The following is a 19,127-nucleotide window of genomic DNA, read 5'->3' as shown; positions in this document are numbered from 1 at the left end:
TACACACTTTTTCAGAGGGCCTCTATAAACAACCTCTGTTAATCTAAATGACGTAATATTCTCTCCTGGCGTTTTGTGTCCTTGCTCCACACTTCATCATGACAACAATGTAGTACTGTCAGTGTAAGTGTGTCTGCTAAAGAAATGAGTGAGAAGGCAGTGGCCGCATCTGTGGCAGAGGAAGCGAAGGCAAGAAAGAACATTTTTCAGTTGAAGGGGCCCTGCAACACTTTTTCAGCATGATCAGAAAATGCAGCCTGGTAGTACAGGCTCCCAACAACACGCGAGTCAAATATTATAGCGCAACACGTGGCCTGGAATTCACAATAAATGATCAAAGTTAGCTAAAAATTGCTTTCTCTTCTCTTGACAGATCATGCAATAAGCCCAAAACTCAATCATAGTAAGCCCATGTATCAGCCATTGGCTCATTTGAACATGGCGCACTCGGTCGTTACAGAGATCACCGCGGGAGGCCGTGACTTGTCCACGCGTGCACCCGCGATTGCACTGAAAAAGCCACTTATCCGAAGAAAAAAAAAAAGAAAAAGTGCTCAAGGTCATGAGGCATGCGTGACGTTTCTTTGTTTGCCCCTCCCCTCCCTCCCTGCTTAGCTTCCAGCGTTTTCGTCCGGACAAAAGAAGAGAGAATACGATTGCACCGTGTGACAAATCTCTGTAACTTCGCTCATACTTGACAGATTTTAAAAATTTTCACGCCGTTGAATTTGTGAGGCAATACGCTTTTCCAGTGAATCAACTCTATGGTTACTTAAAAACGTGTTTCAGGGCCCCTTTAATTCAAAACCTTTTCTTTGTTTTTTTAATTTAAAACCTTTTTCTTCAAAATTTTTAAGTTGACTTGCTATGTTATCAATGCATTTTAAAGCACCTTAGTTCAAACTGCTCAATTGCATAATTCAGCTAATTCATACTTTTTTATTGTCTATGCCTGAAAATATTTGGTGCCTTTGTCACTTCCATCTAAAAATTTATGGTAACAGTCCCAATGAAGAGGAGTGCCTGCCTGCCTACAAAACAGCTTAATGATCCAAACCATGTGCTCCAACAATGACAGAGGAATGGGAAAAAGGGGGGGCGGTCACGCTGTGGTGCCAAAAACTTTAAAATCACTTTCATCTCAATACACTTTTGTCATGCGGGAAAGCGTACCTAAAGATGGGAAAGGGGTTATCATTTGTCACACACACAGCACACCTTGTCTCTTAATTGCACTCCTGTGCACTCACTGTATCGTAACCAGAACCAGTATGACATCTGAAAGCTTTTCTGGCAACCATTCACAGCTTTCTGTGACCTTGCTGTGCTTTTGGGAAGCAATAAACCTTAAACAAAAGCTGGTATGTTGCCCTGATTCATGAGGATGTATGATAGTTCAAACTTCTGACAATTCAAATGATTTCTGGGGGCCTCCACAAGTTTCAATTATTGAGAGCCTACTTTATATACTAAATAGATGCAGCTTGACAGATATGCTGAAAATGGCGTCAGTGTATGTAGAGTAAATGTTTCCAGGAAAGAAAGCTGTTAACATTCGCTAATGCTACTCTGGTTTCTTTGTCTCCCACATAGAGTGCTGTTGAGGTTCTTGACTTAGTCCAAAAGCTGCTAAAATGGGTGTCTACACTGAATCAGAAGGACGCCCCAACCAAACAAGCTGATGCATTAGTACTCACAGATGGAGGCGTTGGCCCTGCTCACTACGCAGTGGTGGAGAGTGATCACCCGTACAAGCCAGCCACTGTTTTTGTGTCCAAGGTAAGAGCATATATCAGCAAGGTAAGAGCATATATATATGGCACAGACATGGGTAGTGTCATCAGCAAATAGAATTCGTTTTTACAAATGCGTACCTGTTAATCTGACAGTTTTATCAGCTTTCTGTGTGTGAGGCATTGAGACTGCTACTAGTTAGATTTATGGTGATGTTTTCATCCTACATTGCCTTTTGTACAGTTACTTTAATACTACTCTACTGACAGTACTGTGGTCCTCTTTGTTACGATAAATCATGATAGCTGATTGTGCTAGCTTTTGCTTATTGCCACCTTGTGTGAGTCCATGTATGGTTAGGGTAGAGAAGGTACACTGTAGTGTACACGTATCCGGAAGGAGTACGGCCACTAGAGTGGGTCCGGTCTTAGCGAGCCGCAGCGCATGCGTTAACCGTTGCCGTGGCGAGAACACGGTACTGCTCAAGGTCGCAAGACTTTATTGTCTGCGGCAACACCAAAACGCAGTACAGAGCCCGTTTCAAAGGCGCGGCGGGAAAACAGATGGGCTTATCCACGCCACGCGCGAGAAGTACTACACAGGGGTGGCAGGAGCATGTCTCCATAGTAAAAGTGATTCACGGAGACACAAGGGCAAAGGTGCTCGCGTTGGCTTCGGAGAGATACGGGTAGGCGCAGTTTGACCACAACTAGGACACCGCACCGCTCTTCGGCCTAACGTTCGGAAGAAGGGCAACAAAACGTAAGCGTTCGCCGCGGGCGCAAGGCACTGTCTGCGAAGTCCGAATGTGCCCTAAACAAAGGAAGCCAACAGACAGAAAAAAATGCGTGCTTACCCCATGTTGTCCCCGGAGAGATTTTTTCTCGCTCCCGACGCGCGCCTGCGAAACGTCTCGAGAGACTCCGCGCACGGCGCCACAGTCGACATCCGCTACCGGGTGAGAGGGGTTAAACGTCACTCCTCGCTCTCCCTGTGCGGCAGACCGCGGAGGAGAGGAGAGTCAAGTTGGGACATGAGAAGGGAGATAGAGGTGGCAAAGCCCGCGCAAAGGCTATGGGCTCGCCTCGGTTCCCACATCCCCCTCTCCTAAATTTGCCCTTTACCGGTCTATAAAGGCAGCCAGACGTCACCCTTGCAGTTAAAATAACACTGCTATGAGTAACAGCTAACCTCAGGCCAGCCCTGTAACTGCTGCTATAAAAATGATGACAAGAAGAAAACAATAATAACGAAATAAACACATGACACTATAAAAATGTTTCTGACGGGGACCAAGCGAAGTAAGGCGAGTGTTCGTGGTGCTGAGGCGGGATAGCGTGCACCGCGTGGAGGGGCGGAGGAGCGTGACAATGTCCGCTGGGTGCAATGTTCATGTGCGAAGTCAGAGGCACGGAAGGGGCTCTCTGATGGCTCGTGGCTGCTGTCGATGATCGGTCAGGGAGTCCGACAAACGCCGCTTCGGTGGTGGTTCAGAGGCCCCGAATTTCTCTATAGAGATGGGGAAACCTCGCTGGGAAGTCGGGCCTCTGCAGGGATCAGGGAGGCTGAACCGAAAGTGGCTGTCAGGCGTCCTGGCGTTGGCAGGCAGCATATACCTTCTGTCAGCTGGCCTTGCGCAGGAGCCAAAGTGGAAGGAGGCAGCAGGGCTTCTCAGCAACGGCCGAGAGTAGGGCACGGCCGGACTGTCTGACGTCAGCAGGTCAGGGCCTCGAGCACCTCTAGTATTCACGTCGATGGGACGGAGCCACGACATGCACTTTCCCGGTCATGCACGTACGTACGCATAGAAGCACGCACACACACACCGCTGACAGCTGCGCGAGCAAAGGCGCAAAGTGTCCTTCGTCTCTCTCTCTCCGCATAAGCTCAATGTTCAAGGTCACAACTCCCTTCGCCGGTAGACGAAATAAACACGAAAGAAAAAAATAAAACAAAGCACAAAATGACACTCAATATCTGGCCAAAGGAACATAAAAACATAAAATACAAATGAACACTTAGTATCAGACAAAAGAAACATAAAATACACATGAACACTTAAAAAAAAATGAACACTGGCTGCAAACTGGGGGGGTTGACTTCTTTGCAAGAACAGGCCGTAAAGAAGCAAACCTCTACTGAGGCTAGACAGTAAACTGAGAGCCTTCAGTTGTGGAGAAGTCCGCCGTCTGGCACGAAATCACTAAGGTGGCTGCTTCCTCAGATTACACCGGTGCGGCTGTCGAATGCGGTCCGCTGCCCCGGGTGTGCCCCATTGCTTGTGTAAAGTGCCGCAGGGCACTGGCGCGAGCTTGTCAGACTGTGTGACAAAAAGCTTGAGGTCTGCGATGTGGGCACGGCTGTTTTTCTGAAAGTAGATCTTTCAGCAAGTACATGCCACGGACGCTCACTGACAATCGGTTCGTAAGACCGGGCGGCTTTCTAACCCTTGGCTCCTCTGTTTGTCAGTCTTGGCAGGCACGGAATAGCAATAAATGTCACGCTTCGTGCCTGGCCAGGTCACAATGTTGCTCAGTTTGCGAAAAATTTCAAGCCACTAAGGTGACCGGCCACGAGTTCGTCGTGAGAGGATCACAACAAGTGCAGCTCTCAGACTTTTTTTTGGGCATAGCCACCTTAAACGGATCTGCAGACTTCTCGTTAGTGGCTATATAGTTCAGCAGGAGCCCGTCATGGTCCAGCAAAATGAATCCGCTGGAGAATCGGTGACACAGGCCGTTTCCAGCTCCCTATTCGCGCCCGCTGCAGAACAAGCAGCGTAACGGCGCTATGTCTCTTCGAGACAGTCGTTATCGTCACCCGCTGCAAAGCAAGCAGCGTATACGGCGCTCCGTCCCTCCGAGGCTCGAAACAGATCACTTTGCTAAGGCTTCACTAGCTCTTCGCTGCCGAAAGGGGTTTCCACTCTCCCAAAGGGGGGAGTCTGGTATCCCGCCCACTCAGGACTGCAGCAACCGCCGCATGCACGGTGTCACTTGTTCGCTCTCGGCATGGTGGCCTTCGGAAAGCTCGGCCTCTATGCAGTGCGCCGCTTACCTGGATAGCAGCCAAGGTCGTTCGCATGGTGACTCCCCCTTTTCGCCGCTGTTTTGCCACTGACGTTTGCACGTGCAAAGGCACCGCAAGCAACCATCGTACGGAATCAATGTTCTCGGCAGACAACAGGGGCCATTAGATAGTGCATCAGCTACCATGTTGGTTGTGTGTTCACCACAAAAGCTGGTGACGACAGGGACAGGTGCCAAAGGGCTAAAAAGGTCAGCGGACAAAAATGCCACGAAGCAGGCATGTTGCGATGAGTCCGAATTGCACAGGCGAACTGACTCGCTACGAGCAGTCAAAAGCTTAGAGCTTTTGATACCACGTTGGGCACCAGTGTAGTGTACACGTATCCCGAAGGAGTACAGCCACTAGCGTGGGTCCGGTCTTAGCGAGCCGCAGGGCACGTGTTAACCATTGCCGTGGCGAGAACATGGTACTGCTCAAGATCACAACACTTTATTGTCTGCGACAACACCAAAATACAGTACAAAGGCCGTTGCAAAGGCGCGGCGGGAAAGCTGATGGGCTTATCCAGGCCACGGGCAAGAAGTACTCTACAGGGGTGCCACGAGCATGTCTCCGTGGTAAAAGTGATTCACGTAGACACCGGAACAAAGGCGCGGTTGCTCGAGCGAGGGCAAAGGTGCTCACGTTGGCTTCGGAGAGATGCGGGTAGGCGCAGTTTGACCTCGCACTAGGACACCACACCGCTCTTGGGCCTAGCGTTCGGTAGGGTGGGGCGACAAAAAGTAAGCTTTCGCTACGTGCGCAGGGCGCTGTTGGCGAAGTCTGAACGAGCCCCAAGCAAAGGGAGCCGACAGGCGGAAAAGAAGTGCGTGCTTACCCCATGTCGTCCCCAGATAGGTTTTCTCTCGCTCCCAGCACACGCGCGCAAAATGTCCCGAGAGACTGCGCACGGTGCCACAGTCGACATCCGCTACTGCGTAAGAGGGGTTAAACGTCACTCCTCGCTCTTCCAGCACGGCAGACCGTGGAGGAGGGGAGAGTCATGGCGGGACATGAGAATGGAGAAAGACGCTGCAAAGCTCGCGCAAAGGCGCAGGGCTCGCCTTGATTCCTACATCATCATTAGTTATATCAGTGGAATGGATGTTAAAAAGAGGGAGACCTATAGGTCTGCAGAGGTCTACCTAATGTGTGCTGGGAGATAAGGAATTTCATGGTATATAATTAGGCATATCATACAATTAATAGTGATAATTTTACATAGTCAATTATGAAATCCTTGTCTATCAATAATACGAAGAAATCATAAGAACTACGCCAGCCAGAGGTTTACGATGTGAGTGACATTTATTTAAGTACCTTCAGGGCAAGAAAATGAAGGTGCTAAAGGCAGTGTGCATTTTACAAAAAAAGTTTATGAAGTGTTAGTTTTACTAAAAAGTGATATCTTGCCGCAATTAGTCCATATGCTTCAGACTCAAAGATTCATACATACATATATCAAAAGTGGAGTCAAAATCGATTAAATAGCCACGAAACACTCAGTGCTTGGAAAAAGTGTGCTCTGCACTTCCATTCTTTGAATGTTTTCCTTGTGTTGGCAGATTCACTGCATTGTCGCTACAAGTAGCCCATGCATCATGCATCAGTGCTTATATTCTTGGAAACATAAACATTGACCACACTTCAATCGTCTGAATGGTCACGTGTTTCTTTTACGGCAGTCACTGCCATTTTCCTTGCTGCCATCATAGAGGACAGACCTTGAGACCACACATTTGGTGCTATGTGAAACTGGTTGAAGAAGTTTGTGTTGCTGTCTCTTGCACAAATTGACTAATGCTTGATGCACAGAACAAAACTTTGTCTACAAATAGCGCAAATGCAGCTTTTAACTCAGTGGCTTGTATTGTGTTGTTCCTGAGCCTTAGGTGCCATCTCCAGCATTTAGTTAGTTTGTTTACAGTTTTAATTTTGAAGAGGTGCAAAGAACATATCAGAATTTAAATATTGCTATATCTGCTCAACTATGTGGCAAATTGAACACGATGTCACTATGCAGAGTCATAATTATTTCACGACATGCTGCACTTTGTCTGAAATTTCAGCCATTACATTAAGTATGTATGTAAGTGGCTGTAGCTGCAAAGCTGTCAAAAGGATCGGTGACATTATAGACACTCTTAAAAAAGATGATCTTATCAATTGTGTGGAGATTGTCTAGCAGAAGCTATATATTCTCCGTGCATTCTCGCAGAAACTGATGTGTTTGGGCAGCAGCTGTAGCTCTCCTGCAGTGGTATACTATTATGAACAGTACTCTCTTCTGTCATTGTCTATCCCTCGAGGCTTTACTATTTGAAATAAATGCTCTTAGTAGTATTTGACGATTTTCAGTTGCAAATCCTCTACTCACACACATACACAAATAGAATAGCAAAGATTATACTACAGTCGAATCTCGATAATTCGAACTTGAAGGGGCCCGAAAATTCGTTCGAATTAAAATTTGTTCGAAATAATAAAAGCTAAATAAACAGAGGACTCTCCATGCAGTGGCGCATGTGCATTGAACTAACACACGAGGGGGAAGTTTCAGAAGACTTACATTATTCACAAATTACAGGACATTCGTTATTGATTGAAGTAATCGGTGATGCACGTCTGCACACGTTTGCCTTGCTGCGAGTCAATAAATTTTGCACGCAGCTTGCAAAGCATTTCTATTTCGGCTTAAGCATTCTCCTGGCAAGAGAAGTTGCGCGCAAAAATTTCCAGCGCCAACACTTTCTAAAGACGATGACAACAATGGCTGCATAGCGGAGCCTCTCCGCTACGCAGCCGCTGCATGGCCAGCACGTGACAAAAAAGAAGGAGCGTCTCTACGCGGAGAGAAGCAGACTGGAATTTTAGAGGAAACCAACACTCCTAGGCAGCTTTTTTTTTTTTTTTTTTTTTTTTTTTTTTTTTTTTTGCTCTCTTTGCACGCGTCGTTGAAAGGAGAAGGGTTACGTGGCAGGGACAGGAAAGGGGGAAGTGTGGCACTGGCGCGTGAGAGACCCCTCCCCCCCCCCCTCAAGGCGGAGAGCCGTGCTCCTGCAAGGGGCAAGGGCTGCAGAAGATAGTGCCTTTTTCCTTTTCTTCAATCACACATTCATTGAACCCAGCGACAGCTTTCTTTCTTTTTTTTTCCTGAGAGAAAGCAAATATTCCACCGCACCGTTTTCGTTCCTTTTCATTTCCTTCGCGCGCAGCGTTGAGGTGTCGCAGGTGCTGCCGCGGGATTGGGCGGGGTGCTGAGAGCAATTTTGGAGCGCAGTATGTTCGAATTAACCGTCGCAAGGGCTTGGGCGTTCGAATTACCGGGCGTCTTCACCTATTGGAATACGCATAGCTTTGACAGGACCTCATCGTGAGTTTGAAGTAACCGGAAGTCCGAATTAATGAGATTCGACTGTATTAACGTAAAAAAGAAAGAGTTCTACATTTACACTTATGTGAGTGACACGTTGTTTAGATTCAGTGGTGTCATGCAACAGGTGTTGGCACCCACCCATCTCTCCCTGAACAGGTCAAGTTCACGTGTAATGTTCGCTGGATGGCACTAGAGTTTGACCCACGGTGCAGCACCACCCAGAAGGAAGACAGTCTCCAGTTGTACATTCCAAGTCATAATGGCCTGGGCCATGCGATTAGCACAAGCCGTGGTGATGAGGGTGATGACGATGCCAGCACACCTTTCTGGCCAGTTCTGCAGCGCTTTAGCAGAATGGAGTGGCCTGCGGCAGCTACTATTCTTCCTGGTGAGGATTGAGTCAGCATAATTCTTGGCACAGTGTCGCTGTATCACGGGCAGTTATGGTGGTCTGTATTAGGGCCCTATTCTGAGCGTTCTCTGGCTTTTTGTTTTGGCACCAAACATAAGTTACTTGTCAAATAAAAAATTGATTGATTGATTGATTGATTGATTCATTCATTCATTCATTCAGTCATTTACGCATGTAGAAGGGATATAATGGTCCTTTGGCATGCAAGAATAAATGCTTGTTACTGTAATTTGTCCTTTGAATTGAATTTAATCAAGAGATTTATGTTGTAGGATTAAAAGGAGTGTAGATTCATGCTGTGTAATTGAGTGAAAGATGCAGTGGAAAAGTGCACCCTGGAAACCAGGAAATTTATTTCATCTTGGGTCTTTTCACTCTACATATTGCTTGAACCTAATAAATTTGCTTTGTTTCAACATGTTTGTTGTTTGTCTAGTCCAGGGGTTGGCAACCTTCTAGGTGGTGGGCCAAGTAAAATGAAGCCGACACATTGGGGTCCGCACAGGAGTGAGTTGGAAGATGGGGGTGGGGTAACCTTGCTGTAAAATAGTGAATAAACTCGTCTGATTGGTAATATACAATAATCATTATCAATAAGTATAGATCTCTATCAATAGATAAAATAATAGTTATAAATAGTTATCTATATTCAATAGAATGGGTAAATTATTCATAATCACAGGACGTTATCTGGCTAAATGTGAAAACGTGGTTAAATGCCAAATGGAAGCTTTCTTTGTTCCTGTCTAACCTCATTAGACATCAAAACTGTCATGTCAGTCCGCGTCCTGGTAACCTCTCACCTCAGCCGTGTCTGTCTTGTTCTTTCTTTAGCTTCTTCCCCACCAGCGTGAGAGCCCCTCATTGGTCAAGTTTTCTCACGTCAATTCACACACTCCGTCTGCACATCGTCTTCCTCGCTGAATATACAAAACGAGCTCGTGTCTACACATTCAGTCTACGCCATCTTCTCTCTCGCGCCGATGCACTCGCACACTTTTTGAACCACAAACTAGTTGCACTCGCGCACCTATCACAACATTGAAATGAAACGGTCTTACTGTAAGGGACCGCAAGTGGCTGTGCACAAGCGTGGTCAAACACTATGCACGTTTCCACAAGTTTGACATATTGCTGTTGAGTCTCTGCTTAATCAAATGTGCGTACAACGAGTACTTTGCAGGGAACACATCATGAGTGACAGCGCTAAATACATTGACTGAGACGAGCTTTAATGGATGATTTCTGCTGTAACTTATTTTCTTGCCATGCTGTCTGTGCTTTGGCTCAAGGTGATGATGAATCATTGCCAACTAGACTGAGTGTCCATTATGCATATTCTTTTCTCTAGGAAACGAGCTGGTGTTCTCGCTTGAGACTGCTTCGGACTGTGCCAAGGACAACAAAGCCAGCTCCTCGTTTGGCTTTCGGTGCCAGGTGACCGGATACGAGGGGGTCCTTCCTGGTTCAGCAGGAGGCCTGCTTCATCTTGAGAAGGAGCTGTCATACCTTGGCGGCATGTGCGCTGCTTCACTGCTACGTCGGGACCTCATCCTCCCAACAGGTGCAGTACTGTTGGTACTGAGGGTGCCCTTATGGGGTATTAATGAACATGCAGACATCTACTTTATAACGTGATAGCATTAGAGAGCTCGTGTCACAGAAATTCTGCCGTCGGCGTAGGCACCGTTGGTTGTGAGCAAAAATCGTCCGTGAGCAAAAAATCGAGAAAGAAGCAAATAAAATAAAGAATAAAATTTTCGGTTTCATTGAGGATCAAATCCGTACTGTTCACGTAACAAGCAGGTGTAATACCACAAAGCCACGATGTTACTTGCATCTGCTTCGGGGAAAAACACTACACAAATGCCATGTAATGGAAGAAGTCTCGTCAACGCATTTTGTTTGACGTGTGTCACGACGAAAATGAGCACATTCGGCGATTTGTAGGTGCATTTGGGAGGCCATCAAACTACGTCGAAAATGGCCGGAATAGTGCAGCCATCACTGCTGAAAATGCACAGGAACTTTCAAACAGCTCTAAAAATGGACAATTATGTCCATGTAGCGGAAAACATGTCATGCCTTTCCAGAGGCGCTGATCAAGCAAACAGCAAACTCTAGATAATGTGCTGCCATCTGTGAGGCATTGTGAGACTTTATAGCCTCCCAGATGGTGAGCACGCGGCATGTATCTTGGAGGCCATGCGACTCTTGCTTCAGATCAAAAACCTGTATGTACCATTTGCACGTGCATGTGTGCATGTGTGTGCCATCTGTGAGACATTGTGAAAAACGTGTCTCGACTACAGCAGAGCGCCATTCCAGCAGAGGTAAGTGGCCACACTGCAGTCACTGCATTACTATAGATACGTCTCGCATGCACGCATTTGTGTGCGTGTGTGTGTGTAATTGGTTGCGAAACTTTATTGTGGTCCTGCAAGGCGCGCTGACGCGCACAGCGGGCGACTCCCACGTCGGGACCGTTAGGCCAAGCCTATAAAACATATTAGTAAGTATGCACTTAGCAGTCGAAGGGCGCACTAAGGGCCAGATTTCGGTATCACATTCATCTCTTAACGGCGAAGTTTAAGGGTCCCCCAATTTCTTTTGTCTCATGTATTCTATTTGTAATATATTACAGAAGAGTAACATTGCGCAATATAACATTTCAAAGTTGTATTGCTAATCAAAAAAGCAATTAAACTTTTTTCTGGGGGGGGGGAGTGGAGTTGGGGGCAAGGGGTGACGCACGTTTTCTTATTTTATACTGTCCGAACTTACTCAGGCAGTATAAAGTAGAGTAAAATATAGATAGAAAACACATGCGGAGTCGTTATGCATTATAGTGTAAACCAACGTCTTGGGAAGAGCCTGCATATATATATAGTACAACCATCGCATATCACAAGTGGTGCGTCTGATGCGTCACTAACTTGGATACACCTTTGCACTGTGTTTTCACAATGTTGCTTAAAAACATGCACATCATTGTTCACATTTGAACACCTGTAATTTGTACATAGCGCTTAAAAACATCACTATTGCTATTTTAAATGCTTATGAAGCAGTCCTGTATTTAGTCAAGCATTTAGTATAAGTAGGTTCATTTATCTTAACATTGTAGAGACTACACATGAGATTTCTCAATGATGAAGGAGATAGGTTAGTGTGTTCCCTTTATTAAGTCTTGCTAATGAATGTATGTAATTGTGGTGCTCTCTTGCAACAGTGTTGCCAAGTGATGTTGAAGAAGACATGGAGGTAGCAGAACCTCTTGCACGCCAGGTGAGGAACAAAAGCATTTGGGGTGGAGGGGGGGATAGTATTTGATGATTCATCAATCTTATATTTTTGACATTTTTCAGGTGTTCAGCAGCCATTCGGTATTGCTCTCACGTGGCTTTGCTCTTGCACATCTGCCCACAATTCAGCAAGCATTGGAAGGTTCACTGTCATTCAACGACCGCTCAAATGAACGACCTTTTCTTCACGACTTTGTGTCGTGCACGCCTGGAACGAGTGGAGGTCGGCTTGCAAGGTGACGATTTGTTAATGGCTGTACCGGTCATATAGCAGCTCTGCTTAGGTAGTTTATTTATTATGTTGTGCATGTTTACAATTTTGTCTGTTGCTGAACACACAAGATCTTTTTAGTAAATATCTATCTTTTGCTGTGTGGATGGTTTTTGACGTGCACAGCTTATGGCAGAAGCTACCATGACCTAAACAGTGCCTTTCAAAGCATTGTTTGGTTTGTAGTAGCTCTTCGCTGTTATAAACTAAACAGTGCTAGAAATTACCCCTCCTGTCTCAGATTGTGAAGTTTTCTTGAACCTTATATAGTACATCTTTATTACTAGGCTTGGGAATCGTTTCTTCATTGTGATCTAATAAAAACAGTAGAATATTGGTCATACGAACTCAGCTTATATGTATATCAGCTTTATATACCCTGGCCGAATTTCATTATGTTCAGCGGACCGAAATTCGGATGTTTGGAACACTTTTTATTGTCTCAATGGTTGATTTGAACTTGGGTACTGAAACTGTCGAGCAACGGTCGATAGCAGCGTGCTCCGGAAGCTTCGAAACTAAGCGTGGGGCCAGCGTGCATGCACTCAAAACTGGTTATCCTTTTTCACTGCTAGTGTGGATAATGCTGCAGTTGCTATCGGCATGATCACGTATGGTGATGACAAAGCGTCATATAACTCTTACCAAGTCAAAGAAAACTCTTACCAAGTCAAAGCTATGCTGCGTGCCTGCAGCAAATAAAACTGCAGCAGACTTGATCATGGATAGCAACTATGTAGTTCTGAAGTTGCATGCACAGCCAAACACACCCAGATTGAAAATGGGAACTATTTATGTTCTGCACAAACTGCAGTCGCTATGCGACTATGCAGCTTGTGGGGTCTGAAAATGATGAGCGAATGCCACGCCACGCTCTTGGAGTGAACGGATACAGTAGGTGCGGTCGGGGCAAACAAACACAACATATATACATTCATTTAACTACTCTTATAACGACGATATCGTCCGTTGAATGATACATCAATCATGATCAACCCACTAAGACATCCTTACACACAATTTTCATACACTCCAAAACATGACAAACACACAATAACACACTCAAGGCGGCGTCGCCAACGCTTGACTTACCACGTCCCCGGCGCGTAGGCCCGTGGTGCCACGTGCCGAGGACCCATGCTAGAGACAACCGTTCGCAGCAACCGCCAGGCGCAGAAAAGACTCTCTCAACTCTCGCCCATCACCAAGGCTCGCTTCCGCCAGGGGTCACTACCGGCGCTACCCCATGATGATGATGACGATAGTGGTGCTCAACGCGAATACAATGCCACCTATCGCCCGGCGGTCGTCAACCGGAATGCGGCTTTGGGGCGAGACACGTGCGCCACACGGCGCAAACAACTTTACAGGGGGTGTCAGCACCCTCACAAGCTTTATTAGTGTGAGACTAATGTAATGATAGAGTAAGTGCAATGTCTCAAAAAGGCATGACGTGTTTTTGTTGTTTGCTTATAGCTATGAGGGAGTGTACTTTGGCACTCAGTTTTCAGTTGGCCTCTAGTGAAGTTTTGATGCGTGCCTTCACAGAAGTCAGCTGCATCGTCTATTGTTAATCTATTTGTGGGTGTCCCAGAAAGACATACCATGCGAGTTCTTTTGACGGCACCAGATGTTTTTTGTGTATATCATGCTTTGATATAAATTTTGCTAGTTTTTTGGTGATACAAATCTTTGGCTGATATAAATATTTTCACTCCCTCATGAGATTCGGATTGAGATTCTGCTGTATCCGAAGCATTTTGTTTCCATATAACAAAGGCATAAACGCTGATGTGTTGTTTAATGCACTGTTACTCATATTTCACCGATTAAGATGGTTTGTACATCAGGAAAAGTAAAGTTTGTAATGTGGTTGCGCTGAGTGAAATGCACGAACTACCAATGGAACAAGAAAACAGGACAAGTGGTGTGTAAGCTTTTAACTGTTCATAGTATCCGTGCATTTCGCTTGACCTATGTACATTATAATGTCATACCAGCTAGCCCAAATTGAAGATTTGATGAAAGGAATGTATTCAATTGAATTCCAATTTATGGTGGAATCTGCTTGGCTACTGGTAGTTGTGACAATGTACAGGTATATATGTGTATAAATAGCTTGTTATGTTTAGAAGTACTCTCACATAAACCACAATTTTGGCTCATTATGAAGATTATCCTGCTTAGGTTCTTATTTGTTTTGATGCGTGTTTATCATTGTTACCAGGTGGCTACAGCCTGAATGCTGTGTGGACCCGAAGCAGTGTGAACTGGTCTGCAGCCAGGAGGAGCTCAAGTGTGGGTGGCCATCGCTCATAACGGTCTTTACGAGAGATCAGTATGGATACTTGGCTCATGTGCCGAACATGAAGGTACTGCTTGATGCTTTTTTTTTTCTGATAATGAGACTTTATACAGTCACTCCCAGATATGTCGAACGTGCATATTATATAGAAATAGTATTGTTCGTTTTGAACAGCTCTGACGTCATCATCACAGTCATCGTATTCTTTAGTTCACTGCAGGACAAATGCTTTGCTCGATGATCTATTTACCCTGTACTGCATGATGAGCTCATTGCATTTTATGCCTACAAATATCTTAACTTTATAACCTTCACTATGTTTCCCCATCCCTTGGTATCCGCTATCATTCTAGTGGGCCAACTTTTATATGTCCTACACACTATACGACGTTCCCCCAAAAATTTCATGCACACTTACAGCACTGTACTAGTACTTGTGCATCAAGCTTCCCTTCAGCACCACACTCAATACATTGAGCGCTGCACCACTCATGCCTATGCAAGTTCACTCAGTAACAAGAATATCATCACTTCTGATGCAGTCGTAAATATGACTAATTCAGAATGTATCGTTTTTTTGGGGGGGCAGATGTTGTCAAACAAGACTTAAATCTATTAGGCGGTGTGTGTCCTGGAAGAAAATACAAGCAGGTTATATTTTATAATTTTTCTTGCTGCATACCATTTTTTATTGGCAAGAGTAGACTTTCATTTCTTTGAAGACCTCTGAGTCCAGTATGCATTCCAGAAGAAAGTGTGGATGGCACTAGTACAGTGGCTTGGGGGGTACAACTCCGAACTGCAGATTTATGTGAGACCAGGTTTGTCTTGTAGCTCTGGGGCTTTTTGTGAGATGCATTTCAGTTTTTGCAATTGGCCACAACCCATCAGGTGCTAAGCATCTGATAAACGTAGACATTATTGTGTGGACGACTTGTTTTTTGGACAGGTGATGATACCCTGTCATGTTTGTCCTTGACTATACCACCAGCGTTCAAAACCCAGTCACTTTCTTTCCCAATGTTTAGTTTTGATACAAAAACAAATATACAAAAAAGTGTGCATGTATGCACCTTAGTAGGTCAATTGCTTTTCATTTGTTAAGTTTTTTCCTTCTCTGTTTCAGAAAACAAGAATTGCTTGGTTTTAGAGAATTATTACTTCAGTTTGAAGTCTGATTATTCTGCCTGCCTTACTTTGTTGCCTCCTAGAAAGAGCTATGCCTTGGGCATGAGCGGAAAAAGTGCTGCCCTACCTTTCTGTTACCCTACTTTCCACCCAGTACAGTTGCTAGAGCCTCTCGCCACGAACCTAGAGCAGCATCGTTGCTAACTTAAGCAGACGACGGGACGCGCATCGGCCTTGAAAATGCCAGCATTGTTGGAACCAACAAAGGAATTGATCAAACTAGAGGGCAACAAAACCTATCTCAAGCGTGCTAGCGACGGGATGTTGTAAATGACTTGAAAACGATGCTCCGCACATAAACAAACATCGAGATAAATAAATACATAAGGCAAAAACTGCAATGCCTGTTCTTGGAGAGATTTTCTTGCTTTGATTTCATGCTGTCATGGAAAAAGAGATGTGCTATTGAGCTGTGCGTTCATCTTGCCTAGAAATACAGTTTTTCTGCGTGCTCAAATGCTTGTCGAGCCTCAGGAAAAGAGTGTACTTTCGGAGAGTAGTTTGCGGGACAAGTGACTCAAGGAGATGTCGGAGATAACTGGGCGTCAACACGTAATCCTGTAGTGTGCAGTAAGGAGTAACAGTCAGGAACACTGCTGCAAAGCTGCTTGAAATTAAACTTCTGTTGGAAATGTGCTTTAACGTTAGCTGAATTTTCTGAACGGAAAATATTGACACTTCTTAGGCAGCCACTCTTCCAGCGCACACCACGAACGTGCTATGAAACGCCCGCACAAAGAAACCAGCTGCACTGCTCCACCGACACAACGTTGCTAACACATTCGCTCATGGTGGCTTCGGTGGTAGAGTTGCTAGCACCGCCACACGGCACCCGCTTGAAACGTGCAGTAGCAGGCATCTAATGGCAAAGCTGTCGACGTCCCAGGCATAGTTCTTTTTAGGGGCGAAGCTCCTTAGGGCGTGGGCTGTGCGTCCCGTGCAGCCCGTATGTAGCCACCTCTAGTTTAGTTCTTGCAGTGTTCACTAGATGGCGGTACCGTCCCCTGAATGTAGCCACCTCTAGTTTAGTTCTTGCAGTGTTCACTGAATGGCGGTACTGTCTCCTGTATGTAGCCACCTCTCGTTTAGTTCTTGTAGTGTTTACTAGATGGTGGTACTTGTAGCTGATGATGAAAAGATGCAAGATGTTATAAACTAGAAAGCGGTACTTGTAGTTGATGAAAGACGCGAGATCTTATAAAATAGGAATGATGTCACATATGGCGCGTGTCATTGGTTGAAGGCAATCGTTCGATTTAGTGCGGCGACATACGCTAGGGGGAGCGTTGTAATAAAATCCGTTCGCTGTTGGCGCGCGCTCGGAGTCGCCGAATGGATAAGGCTGCACAGCGGAGAGAGCGCAAGGCGGCAGCAGCGCGCGCTCGCAGACAGAATCTCGATGTGCGAGCGCGCGAGGCAGAAGCGCTCCGTGAAGCTGCGCGACGCCGCCGCCAAGATCCTGCCGTACGTGAAAAAGAGGCTGCAGCGGCGCGACGCCGCTACCAAGATCCTGCCGTACGTGAAAGAGAGGCTTCAGCGGCGCGACGCCGCCGCCAAGATCCTGCCGTACGTGAAAAAGAGGCCGCAGCGGCGCGACGCCGCTACCAAGATCCTGCCGTACGTGAAAGAGAGGCTTCAGCGGCGCGACGCCGCCGCCAAGATCCTGCCGTACGTGAAAAAGAGGCCGCAGCGGCACGGCTGCGGCGTGAACAGGACCTGCCGAACGCCACAAAACGGGAAGCGGCGAGAAAGCGTGCGTATCCACAGGCGAACCCCGAAGCGAGAGTTCGAGAGGCTTCTGCAAAACGCGCCAAGAAAGAACACGAAGGTGCTGACGCGCGTTTCAAGCGCGACTTCCTGGTCGTTTCGTTTGGCCATAGCTGTGGTGTGTGTGACAGACTGTGGTTCTCGAACAGTCTAGTCACGATATCTTCCATCAAGAACAACCAGGCTCGGGGTAATGCCATTGCCGTGCTTCGGCGCGAGTTCCCCGCCGACGACGGCGGCAGCCATTTGTACTACTTGGAGACTTTAACGTGGCTATCATAGACAATAATTGGCTTATCCAACATATGGCTTCTAGATATGCACTCAGACGTATATCGTTTGACCATATGAAACCTACCACGATCCGAGGAACATGCATAGACCTAGTATTTGCAAATTGCCCACTGCAACCCATACAGGAACCGCTCTCCCTTCATTTCACAGACCATAAAGCCGTCATAATGAAGGGACATCGCAAGCCACCCATCGTCTAAGAACAAATAAAAGTTGATTTGTGTATATACACACACAGCGTTTCTCACGTCTTTACATGATGATCGACTGGGCGAATTACACGGAAGATTCACAGTTTACCGATGAATCCCTCCGGAGCTTCGCCCATTCATCATCATTCACCCCGTGAATATGCCGTAATTTTTATTTCTAGGAGGCATTGGTTGTGTAGATGGCTTCTTTCTCTCTTTTTTGCTTGAATACCATCATGAATTTCGTACTTGTTGCAACCTTTTGTTATCCAGGTGGAAGTGAGGGCAGTGCCTATGAATGCCTACAACCAGGAGCATGTTCCTTGCTCAGCAACAGCTGGCTCGAATGACCAAACTGGGCTCCTGACCTTTGGCGGTCACCCGCCACCATCTCTGGATGTACCGTACGAAGTCACTGTGAGGGACAAGATGCTCTACTATGCCATCACTACCATGAAGGTGAGTCACACAAGAATACTTCTAGCTTTGTAGGAAGCCTAGCTTCTTTCGGGGCACCATCCTGGGTATATGTAGTATATTCAGATAAATACCCTTTTATAAGGGCATAATCTTATATACCGTAAAGGTCCATGGTAGAACAGACGTGGCTGCAGTTCAAGCCTTAAAATGAATCTCACAATAATTACAGAAAGGGAAACTACAGGACGCTTTTGTTATAATTAAGTTAAAGGGGAAATTGACATGGCTGTATTGCATGTGGTGTTTTAGCAAAAAAGAAAGGCTTAAAAAGAGATCAGGCAAGAGCTGTTCTAAAACAAATGATTTTCACTGGCATAATTTGTGCAGTAATAGAGACCATTCACTCTCCTGAGGCAATATTTGTGCGGCAGTATTAACTACAGTCCTATGTTGTTTCATAAAGATGGCTTAGCTTATGCTTTATGAGCTGCAGATTTTGAAATTCTTGCATCGTGGATGTGTTGGAGATGGTTTTACAAGACCACGTGAATGAGCCTTTGTTTCGTATTAAAGTGTGAAGGTCAACCAATTTTTAGCACTTGTTAATGTTTATGGTATTTAATATTGTCGTGGGTGAGTACACAGGCCGCACGAGAAAAGACCCCATGAAAGCCCACGCACAGATTTGAACACGTGCAGTGCACATTGCAGTCGGCATAACCAGATGGGCCCTTGCCGTGCGCAACTGCGGTCCTTACCACGGTGTGGTAACTTTCCTCAACTGAGATGCCAGTG

At 45.9% G+C, this 19,127-nt stretch overlaps 1 protein-coding gene across 2 annotated transcripts in view; it reads left to right on the top strand.

Annotated features, from left to right (window-relative positions):
- hiw (MYC binding protein highwire) overlaps window positions 1–19,127 on the top strand; it is a 169,108-nt gene that overhangs the window by 80,823 nt on the left and 69,158 nt on the right. For both annotated transcript variants that reach the window (XM_075882117.1, XM_075882116.1), the window contains exons 40-46: window positions 1,594–1,779; window positions 8,336–8,567; window positions 9,943–10,155; window positions 11,824–11,879; window positions 11,960–12,132; window positions 14,395–14,539; window positions 18,186–18,371. In XM_075882117.1, coding sequence (XP_075738232.1) covers window positions 1,594–1,779; window positions 8,336–8,567; window positions 9,943–10,155; window positions 11,824–11,879; window positions 11,960–12,132; window positions 14,395–14,539; window positions 18,186–18,371 — 1,191 coding nt within the window. The remainder of the gene's footprint in view (window positions 1–1,593; window positions 1,780–8,335; window positions 8,568–9,942; window positions 10,156–11,823; window positions 11,880–11,959; window positions 12,133–14,394; window positions 14,540–18,185; window positions 18,372–19,127) is intronic.

This window comes from Rhipicephalus microplus, chromosome 2 (genome assembly GCF_043290135.1).
Source record: "Rhipicephalus microplus isolate Deutch F79 chromosome 2, USDA_Rmic, whole genome shotgun sequence".
NCBI classification, from domain to species: domain Eukaryota; kingdom Metazoa; phylum Arthropoda; class Arachnida; order Ixodida; family Ixodidae; genus Rhipicephalus; species Rhipicephalus microplus.
This window is presented reverse-complemented; position numbering and strand designations above follow the sequence as displayed.